At 40.7% G+C, this 20,133-nt stretch overlaps 1 protein-coding gene across 2 annotated transcripts in view; it reads right to left on the bottom strand.

The window, feature by feature from the left end:
• Positions 1–20,133, bottom strand: part of angpt1 (angiopoietin 1) — a 78,627-nt gene that overhangs the window by 26,758 nt on the left and 31,736 nt on the right. For both annotated transcript variants that reach the window (XM_020103736.2, XM_020103734.2), the window contains exon 2: positions 441–596. In XM_020103736.2, coding sequence (XP_019959295.1) covers positions 441–572 — 132 coding nt within the window. In that variant the 5' untranslated portion in view covers positions 573–596. The remainder of the gene's footprint in view (positions 1–440; positions 597–20,133) is intronic.

Here is a 20,133-nt window from a genome sequence, read left to right as displayed (position 1 = left end):
TAAACCATCAACTTTGTTTTCTCTTTGTCAAGTGTTCACAAAACACATGGTAATACTTAGGGAGATACTAATCTCTGCTATGATTACCTTTTTTTAAACTTTGCAAACAGTTATCTTCTTAGTGCTTAAGCAAAAATGACTGACCACTAACTTTACAACTTTCCATCACCTCCTCCTACAACTCCTCCATATAATCACTAAAAGGAACCTTTGCCAAACAACTCAAAAGAAGGGATAGGCATTTATACACGATCGCTATTGACTTTGGCCGACTCTCTGTAACCTTTTGGGCCGGTTGAGTGTGGAATGACTGGGTTAATGGAGCGCTGGATGGATCCTCTTAGTGGTAGTGCTTGTGCATGAGAAAAAGAAAGTAAAGAGTGGGACAGAAGAACGTTTGTTGGACCCTGCATGTTCCAGAGTGTTTGATAAGGTGTTACCTGCGTCTCTACGTCAGTCAGCTTGCGTGTCTGTTCAGCTGTCTGAGAAAGGAGGTTCGTGCCCATTTCCAACATGGCTGCCGTGTGGTTGTGGACGGCGCTCTGCTGCAGCTGGGCCATCTCTGTCTTCATGCTCTCTTTAATGTAGTTTTCAATCTGCACACAAAGAAAACAATATTGCGGAAAATGGTGAGATTCGTATCAAGATTCCAGTCGATTAAAGGACACATTTCATCAAGAGCTAGATTTTTGAAACTATGCTGTGAAGGTCACTTATTGGAAAAGATTTCTGAAGATATCTGTAGAAAGGCACAAACATAAGTTTTCCATAATTTGAGTAGCAGTTAAGTGAAGAATGGGTTTAGTCATTACCAACACAGCAGATGAATGTGGTTAGAGGAGAGATGATCAGATTTTCCCTGAAGTTCACAAGACACAACTCTTTCATGCTTATCTCCAAACTAATGAGAAGATGGAGACGGAGGTTGAGGTTGGATGAGATTCTTATATGGATCAATTACATGGATCATTTGTGCAGTGAGCTTTGATATTTTTATTTCACTGTTTTTCCTCTCTACACTGAAGCTGTAGGTTCAAACTACCAAGTTCTATTTACTCTCTTCTCCTTTGTTTCCTTGAGTCTTCTGGTGGTTTACATCATCGCGTTACCTCGAGTGAACTTCAGAAAAAGAAGTGTTTTTGTGTGTACAACTTTACAAACTCATTGAATATAACTTGTTTGGATTTTAAATGCCCACTTGTTCATCTTCTGGCTTGCAGTCTGAAAATAGACTGAGATGATTCAACACTTGGTCAGTGGGAGAGAATCTCAACCACTTGATCAATAAAATATGTTTCCAGAGTTTGGCTTTGGCTCATCAACGGGCTGTAACAGCCATTTTTCTACAATGCATCAGCCAAGACAAATTCGTTTCAACACAACATTACGTTTGTTGGTGTCCTAAGCAACAGATCCCATTCTGTAGCTGAGGGATACACACACACACACACACACACACACACACAGAAACTGGTCTGCACAGCACTCACTCGTACAGTGTATCAGATGTTAGGGAATGAGTGAAAATCCCTAAAGTTAAAAAGCTGATAGTGTAAATATTTAAAACAACTACCTGTTCTGATATTATGCGATACTAAGATGATACAATAGAAGCGTGGGTGAAGATTAGGTCATTTGTTTTGTAGCACTCTATAATCTTCCTCTAAACACTAGGTCCTCTCCTTGTATATTTGGCGTACTCAGGATAAATTTGTGTTTTTACTTTTAAACAAATAAGAGGTCGAGAGGAAACTGTGTTATCACAAAATTCTGGGTTTGTTGTAAAGTCGGCACATCATTGTGCTAACAGAGAGTCTTCACGGGCCTGCGTTTGTGCAGGTTTATAAGGACTGACACTGTTGTTACACAGTGTGATTTTCTCAGTTAGGGAGTTCAGTAAATAGAAAAACATTTTTGTGTTGAGGTTTCAGCAGTAAATACAGCTGAACTGAAAACCAGGAGTGTTCATGTCGAGGTCAGGGCAGTTGTAGATGATCGATTTTATGTCCTGTTACGGTTTAATGATCATGAGCAGTAAATAACACAATACGGTAAGTGAAAACTTTCACAAAATATATTATTTAATGTACGGTACTATGTGCACGAGTCGTTTTATAACTTTAAGTAACTGTTTCCACTTGATTCCAAAACTGAGTTGACAGATGGCCAAAAAACACAGGCAACAGTAATACATGTAAAGTACAGGTTCACAGATCATTACTCCCTCATTCCCTAACTTGATATCTTAGTTCCTTTTACATATGTGTATGTATGCATCGGTATGAACTGCACTGGCACGCTGTCAGTATGAAAATGACCCTGTTAATATTTACTGTTCGTAGAAATCAGTTGGTAAAGTCTTAACTCATCTTTCTGCACGGTCAAGACAACATTGACATATGATTGAATTATTTGAATTTATCTTTGGTTTGCGAGTGGAAACGACAGAATATTTGACACAAGTCAGAGCGCTAGCTAATCATTTATGCAAATCGTACTTTTGGGTTAAATTTACTAAATTTGGTGAAGGGTTGGTAGAACGTACGGTTCTTTCAGGGCTTTCTGTCCAATGAACCTCCAAATCAGGTTTGATCTAACATTTAGATCAGTGACAACAGCACACTGAAAAACAATTTATGCTTTTAACTGGTTAAGGAACCATGTTAATGACAGAGGAATATTTCTGTCAATGTCTGTTGTCAAATATCAGATTCTAATAAGTCGAGCCTTAATTCACTTGCAGAGGACAAGGAGCATTTTATTCTCATTTTATTAATAATAGATGTATTTCAAACATTTCAATCAATCCAAAACTGATAGACAATGAAAGAGAATAGTGATAGATCACTTTGTTCTTAAAAGGAAACCACCGGTGATCAATGCAGGTCTTCCAAGCGATATTAACTTTAAAATGCAATATCCCTTCTTGAAAACTGTATCAAAGTGAAATGAATTTTTTTAGAGCTTCCCCTAACTGTGAACTACATGAGGCTAATTTAAGCGTCACTTTCCACATAACCTCCATTGGTCTGGCCTCAAGAATTGGAAAGAAAACCAGGCGTCTGGAAACCACAAAGCTCAAGTAATGATGGATTACTCTGTCTGATAATGAACAATAAAACATGAGTGTGGAAATAGCTTTCAGTCCATCTATCAATGTAAAAGCTCTGAGCTCTGTGGATGGTATAGGTTCCTTTTACACCTCATTGCTTTGAACACCTTACACGAGCAGCAGCTTTGCACCGCACTTCCCTCGTCTGCTGAGGTAATTGTCTCGACTGTTTGATGGGATTTGCACAGTGGGTGTCCCCTTGGGAGTGAAGGTGGTGAAGGGACAGATGGCTGAGGAAAACTTAAGCCCAGCTAGCGCTCCAGGGTTTGTCTCTGAGGGAATGTGGTTGACTCACGGCTGGATCCTGGTGGGTGTCATAAATGGAAAGTACCAAGGCGAAATAAGATTACACAAACACGTCCAATCATGTAAAATCACTACTTCAGAAGCTATAAAATAGCTCTGTGTGGGTGTTGGGGGTATTTAGAGGGTTTCTAATAGTGACTATAGCTAAATACTGTGCTTTCCCAGGCAGTGACTACGTGTAGAAACTGTAGTCAACAATGAAGGCTTCTATTGCGAGCACTGAAATCCAAATGTGTGTCATCTCTGAATGAGATCAGGGTGGTGAAATTAATTTGAGTGCATAATCAGAATGCAACAGTTGAACTGCTTAACCCTAATCCTTTCTTCAAGACATCACATTCTTCTGTCAGAAACTGATTCCCTTTAGAAGATATTGCAACTCAACCATTGCAATTAACTTCAACCTGGATCCAATTATTTCAATTCATGGAGCTGCTTTTTATTATTTTCATCAAGTGAAAAAAATCTAAACACCAATGAAATGACAAGCAGTGCTTTTCTCTAAATTCTTCCTAAAATAGGAATTTGACAAGAAACAGATTTTCAGACCAGAAAACTCGGCTTAAAGGCTTTACAGTTTGGTAGGCTTCTACATGGATCCCACCAACACAGGGTTAAATTTAAAAAAATGGAGGTCACCCATAACCCATATTAATAACCCTTATATGGCAATTTCGACCTAGAGTTAGCTGAGAATAGCCACTGTAAGCCACTGGTCATACTGGACCCAAAACGACTTCAGCTGTGAAACTACTGAGTGTATTAAACAGAGGGTTCTCTGTATTGCTTCTGAATTCAACTTTTCACTTGTTTAATAAACAATGTTTTAGTTTTTCTATCAAAAGTTACAGCTCAGTCCGTCGTCGAACATTTCGCCTACAAATAGAAAGGAATTCAAATGAAACACCACTTTCTTCAAAAATAAAAATAAATCATGTTTGTAGAGATTTATAAGAGACATTCCAGAAGATTGAACAAACCAATGTTCTGCTTTTAAAAACTACGACATCTAGCTTTTGGTTTCCAAAATCAGTGTCTGCTAAATGAGAGTTACATAAACACAAGTTAATGTTTCCCTCCGTGGAACGTTATACTGAGGAATAAAGGTTTTAAGTTGGTATGTTTGGCACAGCCTGGCTTCATGTGGACTGCTTGTGACTTTGCTAATGATGCTGCCTGTCATCTCCTCTATGGAAACCCATTAGTACTTTCACTGCACACCTATAATCCAGCATGTACAGACTGGTCCATGTAGACAGTTTATGAGGTTCAATTTGCTGCTAATCGCTATTCAAGCTGCTTTGGGCCTTCCAGGACATAAATATCAAGCTGTGTAACATCAAGCATGTCACAGGATGGACATTTTAAGAGCAAATGGACTCTATATCATGCAGAGGGACAAGTGTTTAGGTTACCGAATGAACCGCACTGCATGTTGGCATTTTCATGGAAAGCATCACAGACAAAAAGGGCACGAAGTCCATCCGATGAGATCCCCAACATGCGTTTTCTGTAAACGATCACGGTGTAGCTGGTAAATTGCCATCACTTGAGAGCCAAGAACAGAATAATCCCTCAAATTGGTACTCCCTGCTATCGTTGTTACAGATTAGTGCAAATGTTTACCACTTTTCTGACATAACCCGTCCAGTGTAACTTCCATCCCAAAAGGGGGTCTTGATCTTTTTCTAAACAGCTGCCGTGACAGTGCTGAGAGACACAGAGTTAGAAAACGGTGGGCCTGGACTGTATAAGGCACTTACCGCTGAAGCTCTGTCACGTCGCTGCTTATCTCTGACTGTGTGTGTGTGTGTGTATGTGTTGGGAGGTGATGGTGTTACTTGGGAGGCCTGGCTTCTGGGATGCATCCCTTGCGCTTAGGCCTGGATCCATTTCAGACTACTTTAATGGACAAGACCATGCGGCTACAACCCATCCCCCAAATCAGCACCTCCTGGTGTATCACAAACCACCTTGGGAACAACGCCAGCAAATACACTCGCGCCTTCTTATCGCCAACTGACAATTAAAGGTGAATTTGACACCCCTCTTTAAAACCTGGGCCTGTAATTTGTTTTAGTGGGGCTTTAGGAGGACTTACCATGACTCACTGCACTGCCACTCTCCATTGCGTGGTATAGATACAGTCAACTCAATGTATCTTAGTTAGCTGTCTTACTCAGTCACTGCCTTGATTGGTTTTAAATCCACCTTGAAACAGTTACACGGCCCTCTGTCTTAAACTCTGTCAAGATTAGGTGAGTAACAACTTGGACTGAACTCACGGTTGACCTCTGTGACCTTCACCCCGGTGGCCAACACCAGACGTTTACTCAATTGCTGCCACATTTCTTTCCTCCTCACACATAACTTCAGGAGAGACGGACTGGCCAACGGGTCAGGTGAAAACACACAAGAAAGAAACAAACAAGATATTCCCATGCTGTAAATACATGACACTTTACGTCTGATCGCCAAGCAATGATTGTCCAATCAAACCATAGCTACCACACCTCGGAACATCACACCGGTGTAGCCATATAACCATAATCAGACCAACCGCATTTTAAACCAGCACAGGAAGCTTACAGTAGCTTGCATTTTATTATGCATATTATTCTTTTAACTTGAAATATCAGAAATCAAGAACCCATTGTTGAAAATCGAGCGATAAATCTGCCATCGGCATCATTGTAGACATCATATACAGGCAAGTATGGATACTTAACTTAGCGGTTAGTCTATACTGTGATCAAGTCCCATTGTATTTGATGGAGAGGCTGCAAGGTGGGTGGTCCGGCCTCTGCCTCATCTCCGTTTCTCTATCCGAACTGATGATTCCAGGTCGCCCGAGCCAGAATAACTGACTGCCATTGGAAATCTAACCATTCTATTGCCAAAGCTCCTTCCCCCCCTCTTCTTTGGATCTTTCTTTCCTCTTTTCCTCCCTTTGTCTGTCTGTCGAGATGCTATTGTGTTGATGTCAATTGCGTTTCGATAGCACATTTCCAAGGACATAATGAGGACTGTGTACACAACCTGAAAACAAATCATGAGAAGCAGCCATTCGTCTGTATAAATCACTGAGTAAATCATGGTGCTTGAGGTGCCCAAAGTCGTTTGGCAAGTGAAAAAGAACACCATTTTCCACCCTTCAAAGCTTTTCTGTCACTATGGTTTGTCAACAGGGCAGAAAATAAAAGAAAGTGAGAATATTTGGCTAATGGTAGCCTTTTCTAGGCTGGTTGATTGTTTCTTTGGAAAATACAAATCAGAACTTCTAAACTGAGGGCAAATGTTTTGCTCAAATTGAATTTCCAGTAATTTTATAGAATGTGTGTAAACCACACGACCTTCTAAAACACTTTTCAACAGTGTTTCAATTTTCATATAAATCACAAATTGTAAAACATGAGTGGAAAATTGCGATGTGGTGAATCTTTGATGTGACTAATGAGATCTGTGACGGCTAATTTATTTACAATTTAGTTGCAGCAGTAAAAACCAGGAAGATTAACTAAAATGTTCAGAATGAAATGCGAATGTTTTATGAAAATGCAAACTGGCAGAAATGTGGCTCGAGTTGAGTCAAATTTGAGATATAAACTTTTTTTATGAGGTCAAATATCTCAACTGAAAAGAAACTGGATGTGCTGCTGTGGTTTTTGGTTTCCTATTGAAAAATAAATGGCGTATTCAGAACATTTTAATGACAATCTCTTTTTTCTATTATTATCTTCACTCTTCCACCGAGACACAAACACACAAACATGAAGACTAACGTACAACGGCCTCAAGAAATCACCCCATATGAATGTCTCTTCATAGCTCGAGAGAACTTTTTAAATCAAGAGCCCCGACAGTGTTATGTCTACAGGACATACCGCACATGATTAGCTTCAAGCCCAAGTGCAAGATGAAACGGAGAAAATATTCTGTATGTCTGTAACATGTAAGATAAGAGCCAATTTTGAAGGTCAGACGAGGTATACAAATTAATTTTTGACAATGGTGTTATGAAAAGCATGAACTTTCTCTCGACATCAGAAAAATTAGCTGGAGTTCTTCAGCACTGTGGGGCGGGTGTGAGCACATCCAACAGAAATGTTTGCTTTACTTTATTGATATTGGGACGGTGGTGTGGACAGTTGCTTGTTTTTACGATTCAAAATTCGTTCCGGAAATGAATTCTCTGAGTTGGTCCAGACGAAGAAGAATTGGCTCTCCTTTACGACTATATATCCAGTAGTATCACATATAACTCAAATCACCACATGGGGGGAGCTCTCTCTAAAATCTCTGTCAAGAAGAGCGATTACAAATGCGGTTTGGAAAAAGCGCGTAAAGGAGCAAGAAAATGTGATAAAGAGTTTGAGCCAGAGGACACTTCTGCAATAATGACCCCGGTGAAAACTCCACACAACCTCCTGTTGCGTGTTTGCTCCACAATAGAATTAAGGGTAAAATCCAGGCTGTTAGCTCATTTTATTATTTTACGGGCTGTAGAAACACAAATTGCTAGCTCGAACATGTATCATGTGTCTAGAAAGTAATTAGCACTATGTTTTGTTGGTGTATTGTACTGTATTGTATTGTTACTAATAAAGAATTTAAACTGTGATGATTCTGTTGGACGATTAAACGTTTGAAGCTGCGTTCAAGATAATGTGAATTTGTAAGAAGTCTTTATTCTTTCTAAAATGTGTCTACTATACAGTAACAAGTAGTATTTTAATATCCTATAGTAGTACTCACTTGAGGTTTCACAGTATTCTGTTTATTGTAGAAGCCATTAGACCTCAGACCCAGACAATCTTGGCTCACACACTCTACTTAGTTGTACATTTATTTCATGTCTGACTCATACCTCAAGCAGATGAAACGATCACTATCAGAGACATCACATGGCTTCTTTCCATCTCAAATGAAAACAAATACAGTGAAGTAGAGCTCAGGCCCTGAATGTATATTTTCACAAATCCTCCAGTTTCAGTCCTGCTCTCTTAAGTTAAAATAGCCCTTAAAATTACTCTGATTAATTATGCGTATCTGGCTGTATGGGAGAGGAAGTACTTGTATTCATCCAAGACATGGGAATGCGTAGCGAAAACCAAACAACCAAACAAACTCAGACCTGGTCATTCATCCAGTGATCCAAAACAGTGAGTACCAGCAGAGGGGCAAACTTTTGTGACGCAGTCGTCCAACATGGGAATCTCTCCTCAGGGACACATTCAGGCAGGAATGCGCATGATGATGGCTTTTTGTGTCCGTCCCGCGGACCATGTCAGTGTGCCCCCTTTACCAAAGCACACAGAAAAACCCACCATCCCACGGAGGAGGCACTTACTTCCAAATATTTGAGATAGCATTCCCGCGCACCCTATAAACATCACAGCGGGGGATCCTTCTGTCAGAAAGTTGTAGAAGTTGATGCCTAACGACATGTTTTTGTTTTAGGCTCAGCCATGGCAGAAACATGTAGACATGCAGGCTGTTGTGTGTTAAACCTCCTAGCTGGGCAAGACGTCAGGAAGAGAGTGGTTCCAGGTCGAGTGCCAGCGCCTCTATCTATCTAGCCAAGTGTCTCTTCTAATCAAAATGAATGGGCGTTTAATGACAGGCGTTGTTTCCTTCAATGTCACATTTGTGTTTATCTTTCATCCTTACATCCCACATTAACCGAGGACTCCATAGTGTATAAACCTTCCCTGTAGTCGTCCAGGGTAACAATCACCACAGTATTCACCAGCCACAGCCTCGCAGTTTCTCACATTCTCATTACATCGCTCTATCTGCCTGTGTTTTGCACCCCCCCGTCCCCCCCTCTCTCTTTCGGTCCCTGCTTTCCTTTGCTTCGATCACCAAAGATGGACTGACGCTATCACATCACATCCAGATTATGTTACTTATGACTCATTGTATTTTCTCCCACTGTCGCTCTTGCTCGTGGCTCACACATGCTGACCTATATATCGTACCAGCGGCTGCATGAGGCTGTTTTAAGTAGCGATGGTGGCACTGCATGGCAGGAAGGAGCCGTGTGTGTTTGCATATGTGCTTAAATTACCGCTTAACTGATGCTGATCTATCTAAACAAAAGTGATGAGCTGAGAGACGACGTGCAGTAGCTCGACTCACATCTCCACATGGAACTGCTTGAGTCTGACCTGTGGTTCACCACGGTGGCTGCTGATGAGGAAAATAGATGCTGCGGTTAATGATAATGTGCAGTTCATTCATAGCAACTACTGTATCACTGCTGTGCTGCAACATTTGAAAGCTTCGCTCCTTCAGCTGATGATGGATGAAAATGTTGATAACTTTTTTTGTTTCAGTTTTTTTTCATTGACCACTGTGATTGCAGTTCGTTTTAGAAAGGCTGCAGGATAAATATACATGTGAATCATTGCTCGATAATTAGTTGCAAAGAACAAGGGAATCTGTCAGCACAATTTGTCAGAAAGACTTTTATCTGTTAATTATTATTTCTACTGGGGAAAAAAGAAGACAATAAAAAAAAAGCTTAGAGGACACACGGGATATCTTATGTAGGATTCCTGGCCTTCATTACATCCAGATTTTTCTTGTTTTTGCATTTTTCTGGATGAAATGTACGAATATGAAATATGGATGAAATATGTCGGTTCAAACACAGAGGATGGATCAAATTACAAAAAACAGTGCAACTTAATTGGTAATCATCATGTCCTGACAACAAAGCAAAACATCCAAGAACATCACATAATTTCCTCAGACATAAACGTATGAGCTCAGATCAGTAGTCCTGCCATATCTACACAGTCTGTCCAGTAATCCTTGGCCGAGCTGAACACTTCAGGTACTAAATGGACCTCGAGGTGAGGTTTTTTTTTTTCTACGTTGTCAACTGTTGTTCACCGAGATCAAGGATGAACTTTGAAACTTAGCTTCTGAGCCAACGTTGCTCAAAAACACTTGAAACGTGAAACTCCAGCGTGAAACAAAGGTATGTAATCTAATAAAAATATACTATCATACGTAGGAAAGTTGCTTTAAATTGGAGCGTACCAAAGAACATTCACATTAGCTTTGTCACTTAAAAATCAAAACTCACTAAAGCCAGCGATTTCGGTCTTATCGGACAAGTGCTGTCTCACATTGTCTCCTTTGTTTAGAAAGGATTTCCCAATTGAGGACATTGTTAATGTCTTGTGCTGTGCAGAGAAGACAGCACAGACATTATCACTAGGATGTACATATCTATGCTCATACTATAAGTGCTGTTTGAAAGCCACTGACAAAATGTGACAGGCTCTTTTCTATCCGAGCTTCAACGTAGGTCCAGAGAGGGAACATCCCGTTTTATACTTAACAGGCCATCGGTTAAGCTGATCGTCGTCAGATCCAAACACCGGCAAACAAAGGCTCATGTGAGCGTCAAACAATGTCATACACAAAGTCATATGTTGAACTCAACATTAGTGTGGCATGGATTCATCCGTATGCTCTCACATGCAGAAATATACACACAGACCACTGGAGGATTAGCCTCTCCATCTCGGGACTGCTGCAAACACGTCAACTTAAATAAACATCAAGAACCATTTGTAACCATTTGTATTTTAGCTGTAAACACAGACCAAACGCACATCCATCTGAGCGATCAATGACAGATTTATGGGACAGTTAGTCGCCGTGCGGCGGCACATTTTAGTGTGACTGTGATACACTCTTTAAACACCTGCAGAAATATTTTACTTGGGAAAACGTTGTTCGGTTGCTAAATCCGAAAGCCAAAATTAACAGCTGTGTTTCAAAGCAACAGTGGTGAGTGTTTGAGGTGCGAATTGTTTCATGACTTCTTGGAGGATGCACACGTCTATAAGGATGGACAACATGCTGGTTACCGAAAGAGAAGCCAAAGCATCTTAATCGCACCCTGGTGGCTAGCTGCTGTAAAGGTCATAAACTCTGCCTCCTCCATGTTAGTGAATGAGACATGGGTGAAACTAAAAAGTCAAAATACAGGTCAAAAAATTCTCAAAGATGGTTTCTGTTTATTTTAATATTAGTATTTTAATTTGTTATTTGATGCTATGAAATATGGGTTGATTGACAGCAGAGAGTGACTCACGATTGGTTGAGTGTGAGTTGGGTTGTGGGTTGCTCATGGTGATCAACCCTCTTCTAATTATCTCCTTCCTCAGTTCCCCTCAGCTCAGTGGAGTGTTTAAGTGTCCTTCAGCTCATTGTTTTGGTTTTATAGCCCGCAACTTTACTCTCTTGGTTTACTGCTTTCAATGCATGATGTCAGCCTCAAGCAGGCTGCTGCTTTTAGCAAATAAGCTCTAGTGAAGTCACTAAATGCTACCTTTACTGCACGAAATGGCAGGCAAACATGTCGTTTAGCATTTAACAGCTCAAGAGCCAGATATTTCCCTCAGGAGTGGGTGGAGACCAAAAATTAAAACAAAGAACCCATCATTAAAGAAAAGTGTATGTTGGACTTAAATGCTAATTTCTCTTCGGGTCTGTTGGATACTTTCAACTCTCAAGTTTCACTGCCTTAAAGAAGCCTGAAGATCGATTAATGCAGGTTTCAACAGTTTACGTATTGGTTGGGTTTGTCCAGTTTACAATAAATACCATTTATTTTATGACTGCAGTGTATTATAATGCTGAAGTGCCATTTTATAAATGATCTAAAACAGTAATTAAAGCCGAACTAAGTGAGTGATAGGTCCTGGTGGGTTCGGGCCAGGTTCGGTTAAAAAATGTGAAATGACATTCAAGTTCAGGTCGGGTTTGCTCACGTTGGCTGGGCTAGCTAGATTTTTTTGCACACTGCACATGCCTGTAATTGGGGAATATATAGGGCTCTGGTTGGGTTCATGTTAGGCTCAGATAGTTTCAGAGTCTAGTGTAGATCTTTATGAATAATAACAATACGAAATAACAAGATAATTAAAAGGCAAAACGTAAATACATAACTGGCAGATGACAGTACCCTGAATTTAGGTCAAAAGTGCAACAAGCTGGAAAGACAAAGAACAAGGACAACAACATAAATGGTTTTATGAGGACTTCTGATTTGAGTTTTAAACAGAAATGTCAGGGGCCAACCTGCTTCACATGTAAAGTCTCTGTGCCAACCTCAGCCCTGGTACCGTGTGGAATGTGAAGCTCCTGGCTCGGGTCCCAGACAGGCAAACACTGCTCTGGACACGGTTACGAGCGTGTTTCTGTTTTCGAACCGTATTGAGAGATTTGTGGGTGTATACAGCATTTGGGTGCATGAGCATCTATACATCACCGTCTGTGAGCACAGGCTGAAAGAGCTGTCTCACCAACCACCGTACTTCAACAGTAAAGTGGGACCTTACACACTCACTTCTCCAAACCACCCACATGAAGCAGACACAGCGTATAATCAGCCAGCCGTTCTGCACAGCTCCAAACCATCAACATGAGCGGGACGGTAATTTAAAGGTTAATGCATCACACGATATTCACCCAAATTCTCACCAACACCAAGGGATGAGAAGGTTAAACAAATAAGTGAAGTCATTCCTGAAAGTGATGAAAGCTTTAAGAACAAGTGGCTCCAATCCCAGCGCCACAGGAACAAAACAAAAACAATAGGCCCAACCATTAGTCATTTGAAGAGTTATCTCGCCCACACTGAGGGAGTGAAGCTGTTTCTTTTCATCTTTCACTCCGTCCCTATCTACTTCTTTCTCTCCTTTCACCTTCACTTGCTTCTGACAGTTCTGACAGTTTCCACACACTTTAGGTTTTTTTTCACATTTGGAGTGTGAGAGCTGATCGTGATTCTTTTGTTTCTCATATTTGAAATCACACCCCAGTGAAAGGTGAAGTGTCTCTGAACCTCTGGAACCTCTGGAAGTCTCTCCAGCGTTGACAGACAAAGACGTCCACTTAGAGCACAACATCTGCAGGGGTGAGTCAAAGATGCTGTGGGGAGAGTCAGCCTTAGAGACGCCTCAGGAATTTTTCTTCCCCCCGACTTCAGAGAAGTAACAAAATTAACTGTGGGATTAATAATTGTCAGATACAACCTACAGTAAACTTGGAAGAACATAAAATGAAATGTTTAGCAAGAGCATTCAAACATTTCCCTCTCCTGCTCCCTGCCAGAATGAGCGACACAGAACATGCATGTTTCTCAGTGTTATCTTTTCTTGTAAGTTAAGCAACTGAAAAAACTATTCTGACACATGACTGTAAATTCACACCGCGAAAGACCGATTTATGTCCCTTGACCTTCATCAAACTTTGATTTACAGCTCACAACCTAAATGAACCTGAAGCCTGGAGGAAAATAAATCGCAACAGATACGAGTGAGTAACATTATCATCTACTCTGTTTATCAAGAGTCATTATAAAGCAAAAATACAACAAAGATAACAGCCGGTCCTGTGACTGAAGTACGTTCAAACTCAATCGTGATTTGCAACAGACTGCGATAACGCCACAGCATTTGCCCGCACTCGGATTGACTGTAATGTCTAATGTTTCGCTCTATCTGAGCCATTACTATCTCATATTTGACTCATAATCACTCAACCTTGCTATGGCAGAAATACAGCCATGAACCTTGTCTTTTTGGCAAACTCTTGTGACCCAAACACACTCACTACTAATGGCTTCCACTTGTCTGTCCAAAATAATATTATTTATACTCATTTTTGTGGAAAAAAAAAAAAAAAAGGTTTGCTCTCCTTTCAGCCATTTTGTAAGCAAACATTTAAATGCCACAGTGCAATAAAATATCAAAAATATCACTTTTTTCCCTCAATAACCCACTGAGAGGCACTCACATTCATAATTCCGTACAAGCTGCTCCGATAAATATTTTTATATTACCAGTGGATTAAGTGTTGACGTCTGTGTGAAAGTGGTTGCTTGTACTTGAACTCTAAATGCTGCAGTTCCAATCAGCTACACTGAGAGTTTTAGTGTCTTTCAGCTTTTACAAGAGCTATAAGAAGAGTGAATTCTGACTCTCATTCTTTACAGACCAGGCTCTGTGTCCATTACATAGACTGTAAATAAAGATAGATGATGCGTATCTACTTCCTGTACAAAAAATGAATAGTCAGATTCTGCACAGTAGATTGTGGAGTGGTGCCACGGCATTGAGGTAATAGATCCTGACTTTTACCCTAAAAAAAGGAAAAATCTTTGGGAAAATTTAATTTGACACAATCTTTGACTTTTTAGTTTGGCCCATGGGTTTTATGACCTATACTGCAGCCAACCACAAGGGGCTACAAAGATGTTTAGGCCCCACTTTGGGGGCGGTATGTCCTCCAGCTTCATATAGAGTTGGTTATGTCACTTTTGTATTTATAGCCTGTTTCACTGTCTCCATATGGCCACAAAATGAATGCAGGTTTATACAGATCCCTCCCACACCTTGGTAACACGCTGCAGAGCCCTCACATTCATGGTACCTCCGGCAGGCAAATGAAGAAAAATTAGCACCTTTACAGCAGTGAATACACTCCGGGGTGTATGGAAACACAAACACATCAGAGGAACACTCTCAATTTATTCCACAGATGCATCAGTCGGTGCCAGGCTACAAGTTAGCAACAATGTTTTCAGAGGGAATGCCATAAATTCTGCGTCAGCTACTCGCCAAATGTTTAACCTTGTAATTAAAACAAAATAAATCTCCCTTAAAGTAACCACCAGAGAGCCATTCACTAACATGAGGGATGGAAAAGGAACAACATGCTGCATTAAGATCAACGAGAGCCATTCAAGACGCATTGCCAAATTACCATGAAATTTACAGCTTCATTCATTGTCTCTCTATAGAGGCATAGGTGTACGATACCTGTCCTATATCAAACCTTCCAGGATGCTTGGTGCCACCAGCTGCCATGAAATATGATTTCCTGGGGTGAAAAATGGTCAGGTGGGTCGCTCAAAGGCTAAAAAGGTTTTTCATATTGAGCATGACAAAACCCCTAAATACCACTTTTTCAGAAAAAATCCTCTACCATGGCCCACAGTTTCATTTCCATGTGGAAATACCGTGCCATGGCTGTGATGTTTTTCCCTATTCCCATGACATGCTAAGCAGAAAGCCCCATTTCCTTTTTGTTTCAGTCAAGTGCAACCAACAACGTATCTGGAAGCTGTTATTGTAACGTCCTTATGCAATTACCAGGGTTTCCTTTTTACAAGTTTTGGGGTCAGGAAGGAAGAACTCTTTATTCCTCAGAGCATCTCTTAGCCTTTCTGCATCATCCGATTGTTAGTTTTGGCCCAAGTTATCAGTGAAAATAAACTCTCATAGAGGAAGTCACCCCTAAAATAGATAGGTTTCTCCTTGGATCCCCCACCATGCTGTGTGGCCTTCTCGTAGCATTAAGTAGAGAAACATATACACCATTTTCTCGTATGAGCTCCCAGTATGCAAGAGAAACAAGCTGCTGCCCACATGTCACTATATCCTTTTAAACCTCTGTTTATGCAGCACAATCATGTTCGTTGAGAGGCAGAATGATGGGAATTTCACAGGGATAAGACAGCGACAATAGTTTTTGCTCCCTTCCTTTGCTCAACAGCTTGGTTTGGCACAGGCCGTCCTTCTCAAGAAACGCTGCTCTCAACCACTTTCTACTGTCTCCACAGGCAGGGGAACGAGAAGATCTATTACTCTGACTCCCGAGAACAGAAACAAAGTTTGGCTCGTGGAACTTCTGCCTGTGCCAAGTTTTCATCGAAATATTGGAAATGTAGAGAGGATGTTCTCAGGATGTGCTGTAGATATGCGACTCATCCTAACAACGTTGATATGTTACAACAACATGTTCATCAGTTTAATTGCGTCAAAGTCCCAAAAGCTGGTTTCATTTTTGGACATTTTTCAAATTTCAGATTGTATTCAGTGTGGGCTCCAAAACAACTGCTGATGTTCAGAAAGTATAACGTTTAAGAAGTTTGGCTTTATATAAAGGGTATTGTGGAAAAGTATGTTGAATCCTTCTAGTAAGGTATCGAAAAAATGATGTTGTTGATATTGGACCAGGTTTGAAATGTGTGTGGTGGACTAACAAACCAAAACAAGAAGAGGAAACATCAGGGACCAAGGGAAGAATCACAAGAGAACCGACAAAGGAGAGCGGAGCAAAGAGACGAAGTTCACGGAGGAGTTCGAGATAATTAGGCTCAGGTGAAACACAAGGCAAACCTTTTCAAAATAAAACAGGAATTTATAAACTCAAAGTCAAAACAAATGAAAAAAGGTCTTAACAAATCATTTGAGATATTTCTACAAAAGCCTTTTACAGGAGCAGATCCCAAGTGTATTAAACATTTCCAGACAACCACCCGTATCTGTGACATTTTAAGTTAATTTGAAGATTTTATTAAATGCATTAAAAGTAAGGGTTCAACATTTTGTGAAATTATTCAGTGTTTTCCTTTTTTTTGGCCAAGAATTAGAAGAAGATTGATGATTTATCTTATCTAAAATCTAAAGTTAAAGCCAGAAGACAGTTTAGCTATAACCATGACGACTCATGAGAGGGGGAAACAACCTTCAAGGGTAACGTTCACTCTGTATTTTCATATATCGCATGATAAATTGTTTTTTTAATGTGTCAGAATATTTTGGCTGGGCCCAGTAACTTCTTGGATATCATTGCACTTGTTAAGCCAGGAGTTGGTTGTGTACACAAAATAACTCAACAGTGCGTGGACAGATTTTCACCACACTTGGTGGGAACATTACTCGTGGCTGGGGGGATTCTCCAGATAATTTATGTTTGAAGCTGAGTGGTCAAAGGGGGGTAAGATGGGATGGAACGAAAGACGGGTGTCCGCATGCCTGCTGAGGATGGTAAAAACTTTATGGAAGTTATAATCGACTACACATACGATTTTCTTTTCATAACACGGGTCAGTGTTTGTGTAAGTGTGTGTGAGAGAGAGAGAGAATATATATTATGAATCATATACAATGTGCATGCAGGGTATGCTTCACCTCTCCAATGCTTTTCATTGATTTATAGAACATCCGTTAACTTTCTTTTTCTTGCCTCAACACTATTACAATCATTGTTTTATGTGTGAAGCAGCTTGTTCCTGTCTGGGGTCCTCGCCTTGCAGGCGGACCGGGGAAGTAATCCTTGGACAAACACAAGCCACCTTTGACTGGTCAGGAATGTTATCAGGGTCCATATACTCTGCCCAGGGTCGAGGAAGGAACGAGCTGTGACTTAAAATGCTCCTCTAACAGCTGTTTGCTGCATCACTCTAACTGTCCACCACCCCCCACCACCCAGGCAGGGCGCTGCTATCTCTGCTCCATCCTTCTCTTTCATCAGGCCTGGCTGCAGCAACATCACAGCAGACTTTCTCTCAGACAAGCAGTTAAAACGTTGGTGTGATTAAGATAGATAGACTGGCCCGGACACTTAATCTTCTGTCTAATGAAAAATGTTAACTACATCCTGATGTGTGTGTGTGTGTGTGTGTATGTGTGTGTGTATGTGTGTGTTCCATGCACTGTAATTAGCCTGAATTACCACTGTGTGTCTAAGCATCCCCTGAAATGCCTGTTTCATTCTTGTGCTGATCTGACTTTTTGCTTGTTTTTCCATTTTTAATCACATGTATCCAGGGAATTTAATTTATTTCTGATCATCACAGGTTTTAAAATATAATCCTGTAGTCTTATTATATAATATTCACTTTTTCTATCTTAAGAGGAAAATATCTATGTTGGAGAAGATAATATCAGAGCAGATGGCAGACGTTTCAACATGCTCCCATTTTTACATCTAAGGAGAAAGTTATTCTGGAGGACTCATTAGTCAAACCTTCAGTCTACCAGTGCTGCCGCGGTGTTTTCTTAGTATCACTTGTACTATCGAGGTCCACTGAGCAAAGATAAAGCCGGTGTTATTTCACCCCTGGCCTTGCTTGACACACGGATCGCTTTTGGGAGCCATGCAGGAACACTTTTTCATCATCAATAAAAAAGTGTAAGAAGTCTTTGTTCTTTTGTTGTTGTTGCCTATTTTTCATATCTCAGCCTTTGTGCCCACTTACATGTAAAACCTTGCAATACACCACGTCTTCCAGCTTGACAAACACCATGTACAGTAAATTCCTTCTGCTCAACTAAGATAAAGACAGTGATCTACAGTCCAGCGATAAGATGACGTTAAACAGATTCTGCTCCCTAATCTAAAAATCTCTCTCATATAACATTTCACTTCGATTTAGACATTTATGGAGGAATTTATCGAACAGGGTGGAGTAGCCTCCGACACTCCACCTCCCTAAATATAACCTCCATCAACATCTTGCTGTAATGTACCTCGACCAGCGCCTGGTTAATTGATGAGGAATGACTATTTCCTCCAACCTGAGCAGAGAAAAGTTTACTTTTCGGAGAGTAAATGAAAAGCAGGCCTGCAGCAGGGGCAGTCCAGACAGATTAGGGAGGATTGCTAATGAATAGACTCGGGGTATTGATGACGTTCAGGTTGATTAATCCCCCCCGGTTCCACTGTAATCCATCAAAAACCATCAGGTGTTATCTGTGCGTGCAGTTGCTTTGCGCTTTGCAGACAAAAAATAAACCATTTAGCCGTAAGCAATTACTTCACAGATCGGACCTGCTAATCTTATTTGAGAGGGACAACATAGTGGAAAAGTGAGCGAGCAGAGGAGCCGGTGCCGCCGAATTTGGAAGATTGTTTATTTGATTGGTGTAGCTCATCTCAGAGGGACAGTCTCGCTGTCTTTGGAGACACAAAGTCTCAAAGCTTAGAAAAGCAGGGTGGCTGCCAGGGCCTCAAAATTCACTACTTATTAACATTAGCGGTAGAACCATATTTGAACATAGGTGAAATTTGTCATTCAGCAGTAATTAAATAACATCATGCGAGCTCAGATATAATGAGGATTATGTTTGTTTTGGTCAGTTATACTCACACATCCTTGAATAAATAAAGGAAGCATTCTCTCTCTCTCTGTGTGTGTCTTTTCCTCTTAGTGTCTCTGGGGACGCTCTCTGACTTCCTGCCATTAAAGAGACAGCCCACTGGAGAACAGGGGGTGACTGACATACAACTACCTCTGCTCTGTGACCGACGCTCTGCACAACTCAACTGGACATCTGTGGAATTTACTGAGAAAGAAACTGAGAGAAAGCACGAGGACAAAAATAAGTTTCTTATGTTGGACGGTTAGAGACTGAGGCTCGGTCATCTGCGTGACAGCCAGAACAAAAAGTTCAACCTCGTTTGTAACGACACAGCAGAGTTAACACAAATTGTGATGGAGGTTCTGTCTTCTATATTGTCAGCTGCATATTTTAAATCCTGATAAAACCGATTTCTTTAACTGTGCATGTATTTTTGTGCTATCCAGTAATTGTAAAACAACGATATGCGTTCTCCTCAGTTCTTTTATCTCTGTCAACATGTCTTCCTCATCATCTTTTGGTCACACAGCACAAAACACTAAAAAAACCTTGATTCCCAAAGCACACAAACTCTCCTACTGACAGACGCTTTGACAAACAACACGTCGACTACGAGAAAACAGCAAACACTTCCCTGTCCGGGTCTGAGAGCCTCGTTCAGAAACCAAAACAAGTTATCTAGCGAAGCCACAAACAGACGCTCTGCGGAGACCACACACACCCACGGCAACATAAATATCTCAACAAACTGTGGAC

This window comes from Paralichthys olivaceus, chromosome 20, assembly GCF_024713975.1.
Source record: "Paralichthys olivaceus isolate ysfri-2021 chromosome 20, ASM2471397v2, whole genome shotgun sequence".
NCBI classification, from domain to species: Eukaryota; Metazoa; Chordata; class Actinopteri; order Pleuronectiformes; family Paralichthyidae; genus Paralichthys; species Paralichthys olivaceus.
The sequence above is the reverse complement of the archived record's forward strand: the minus strand, read 5'-3'. Positions and strand labels throughout refer to the sequence as shown.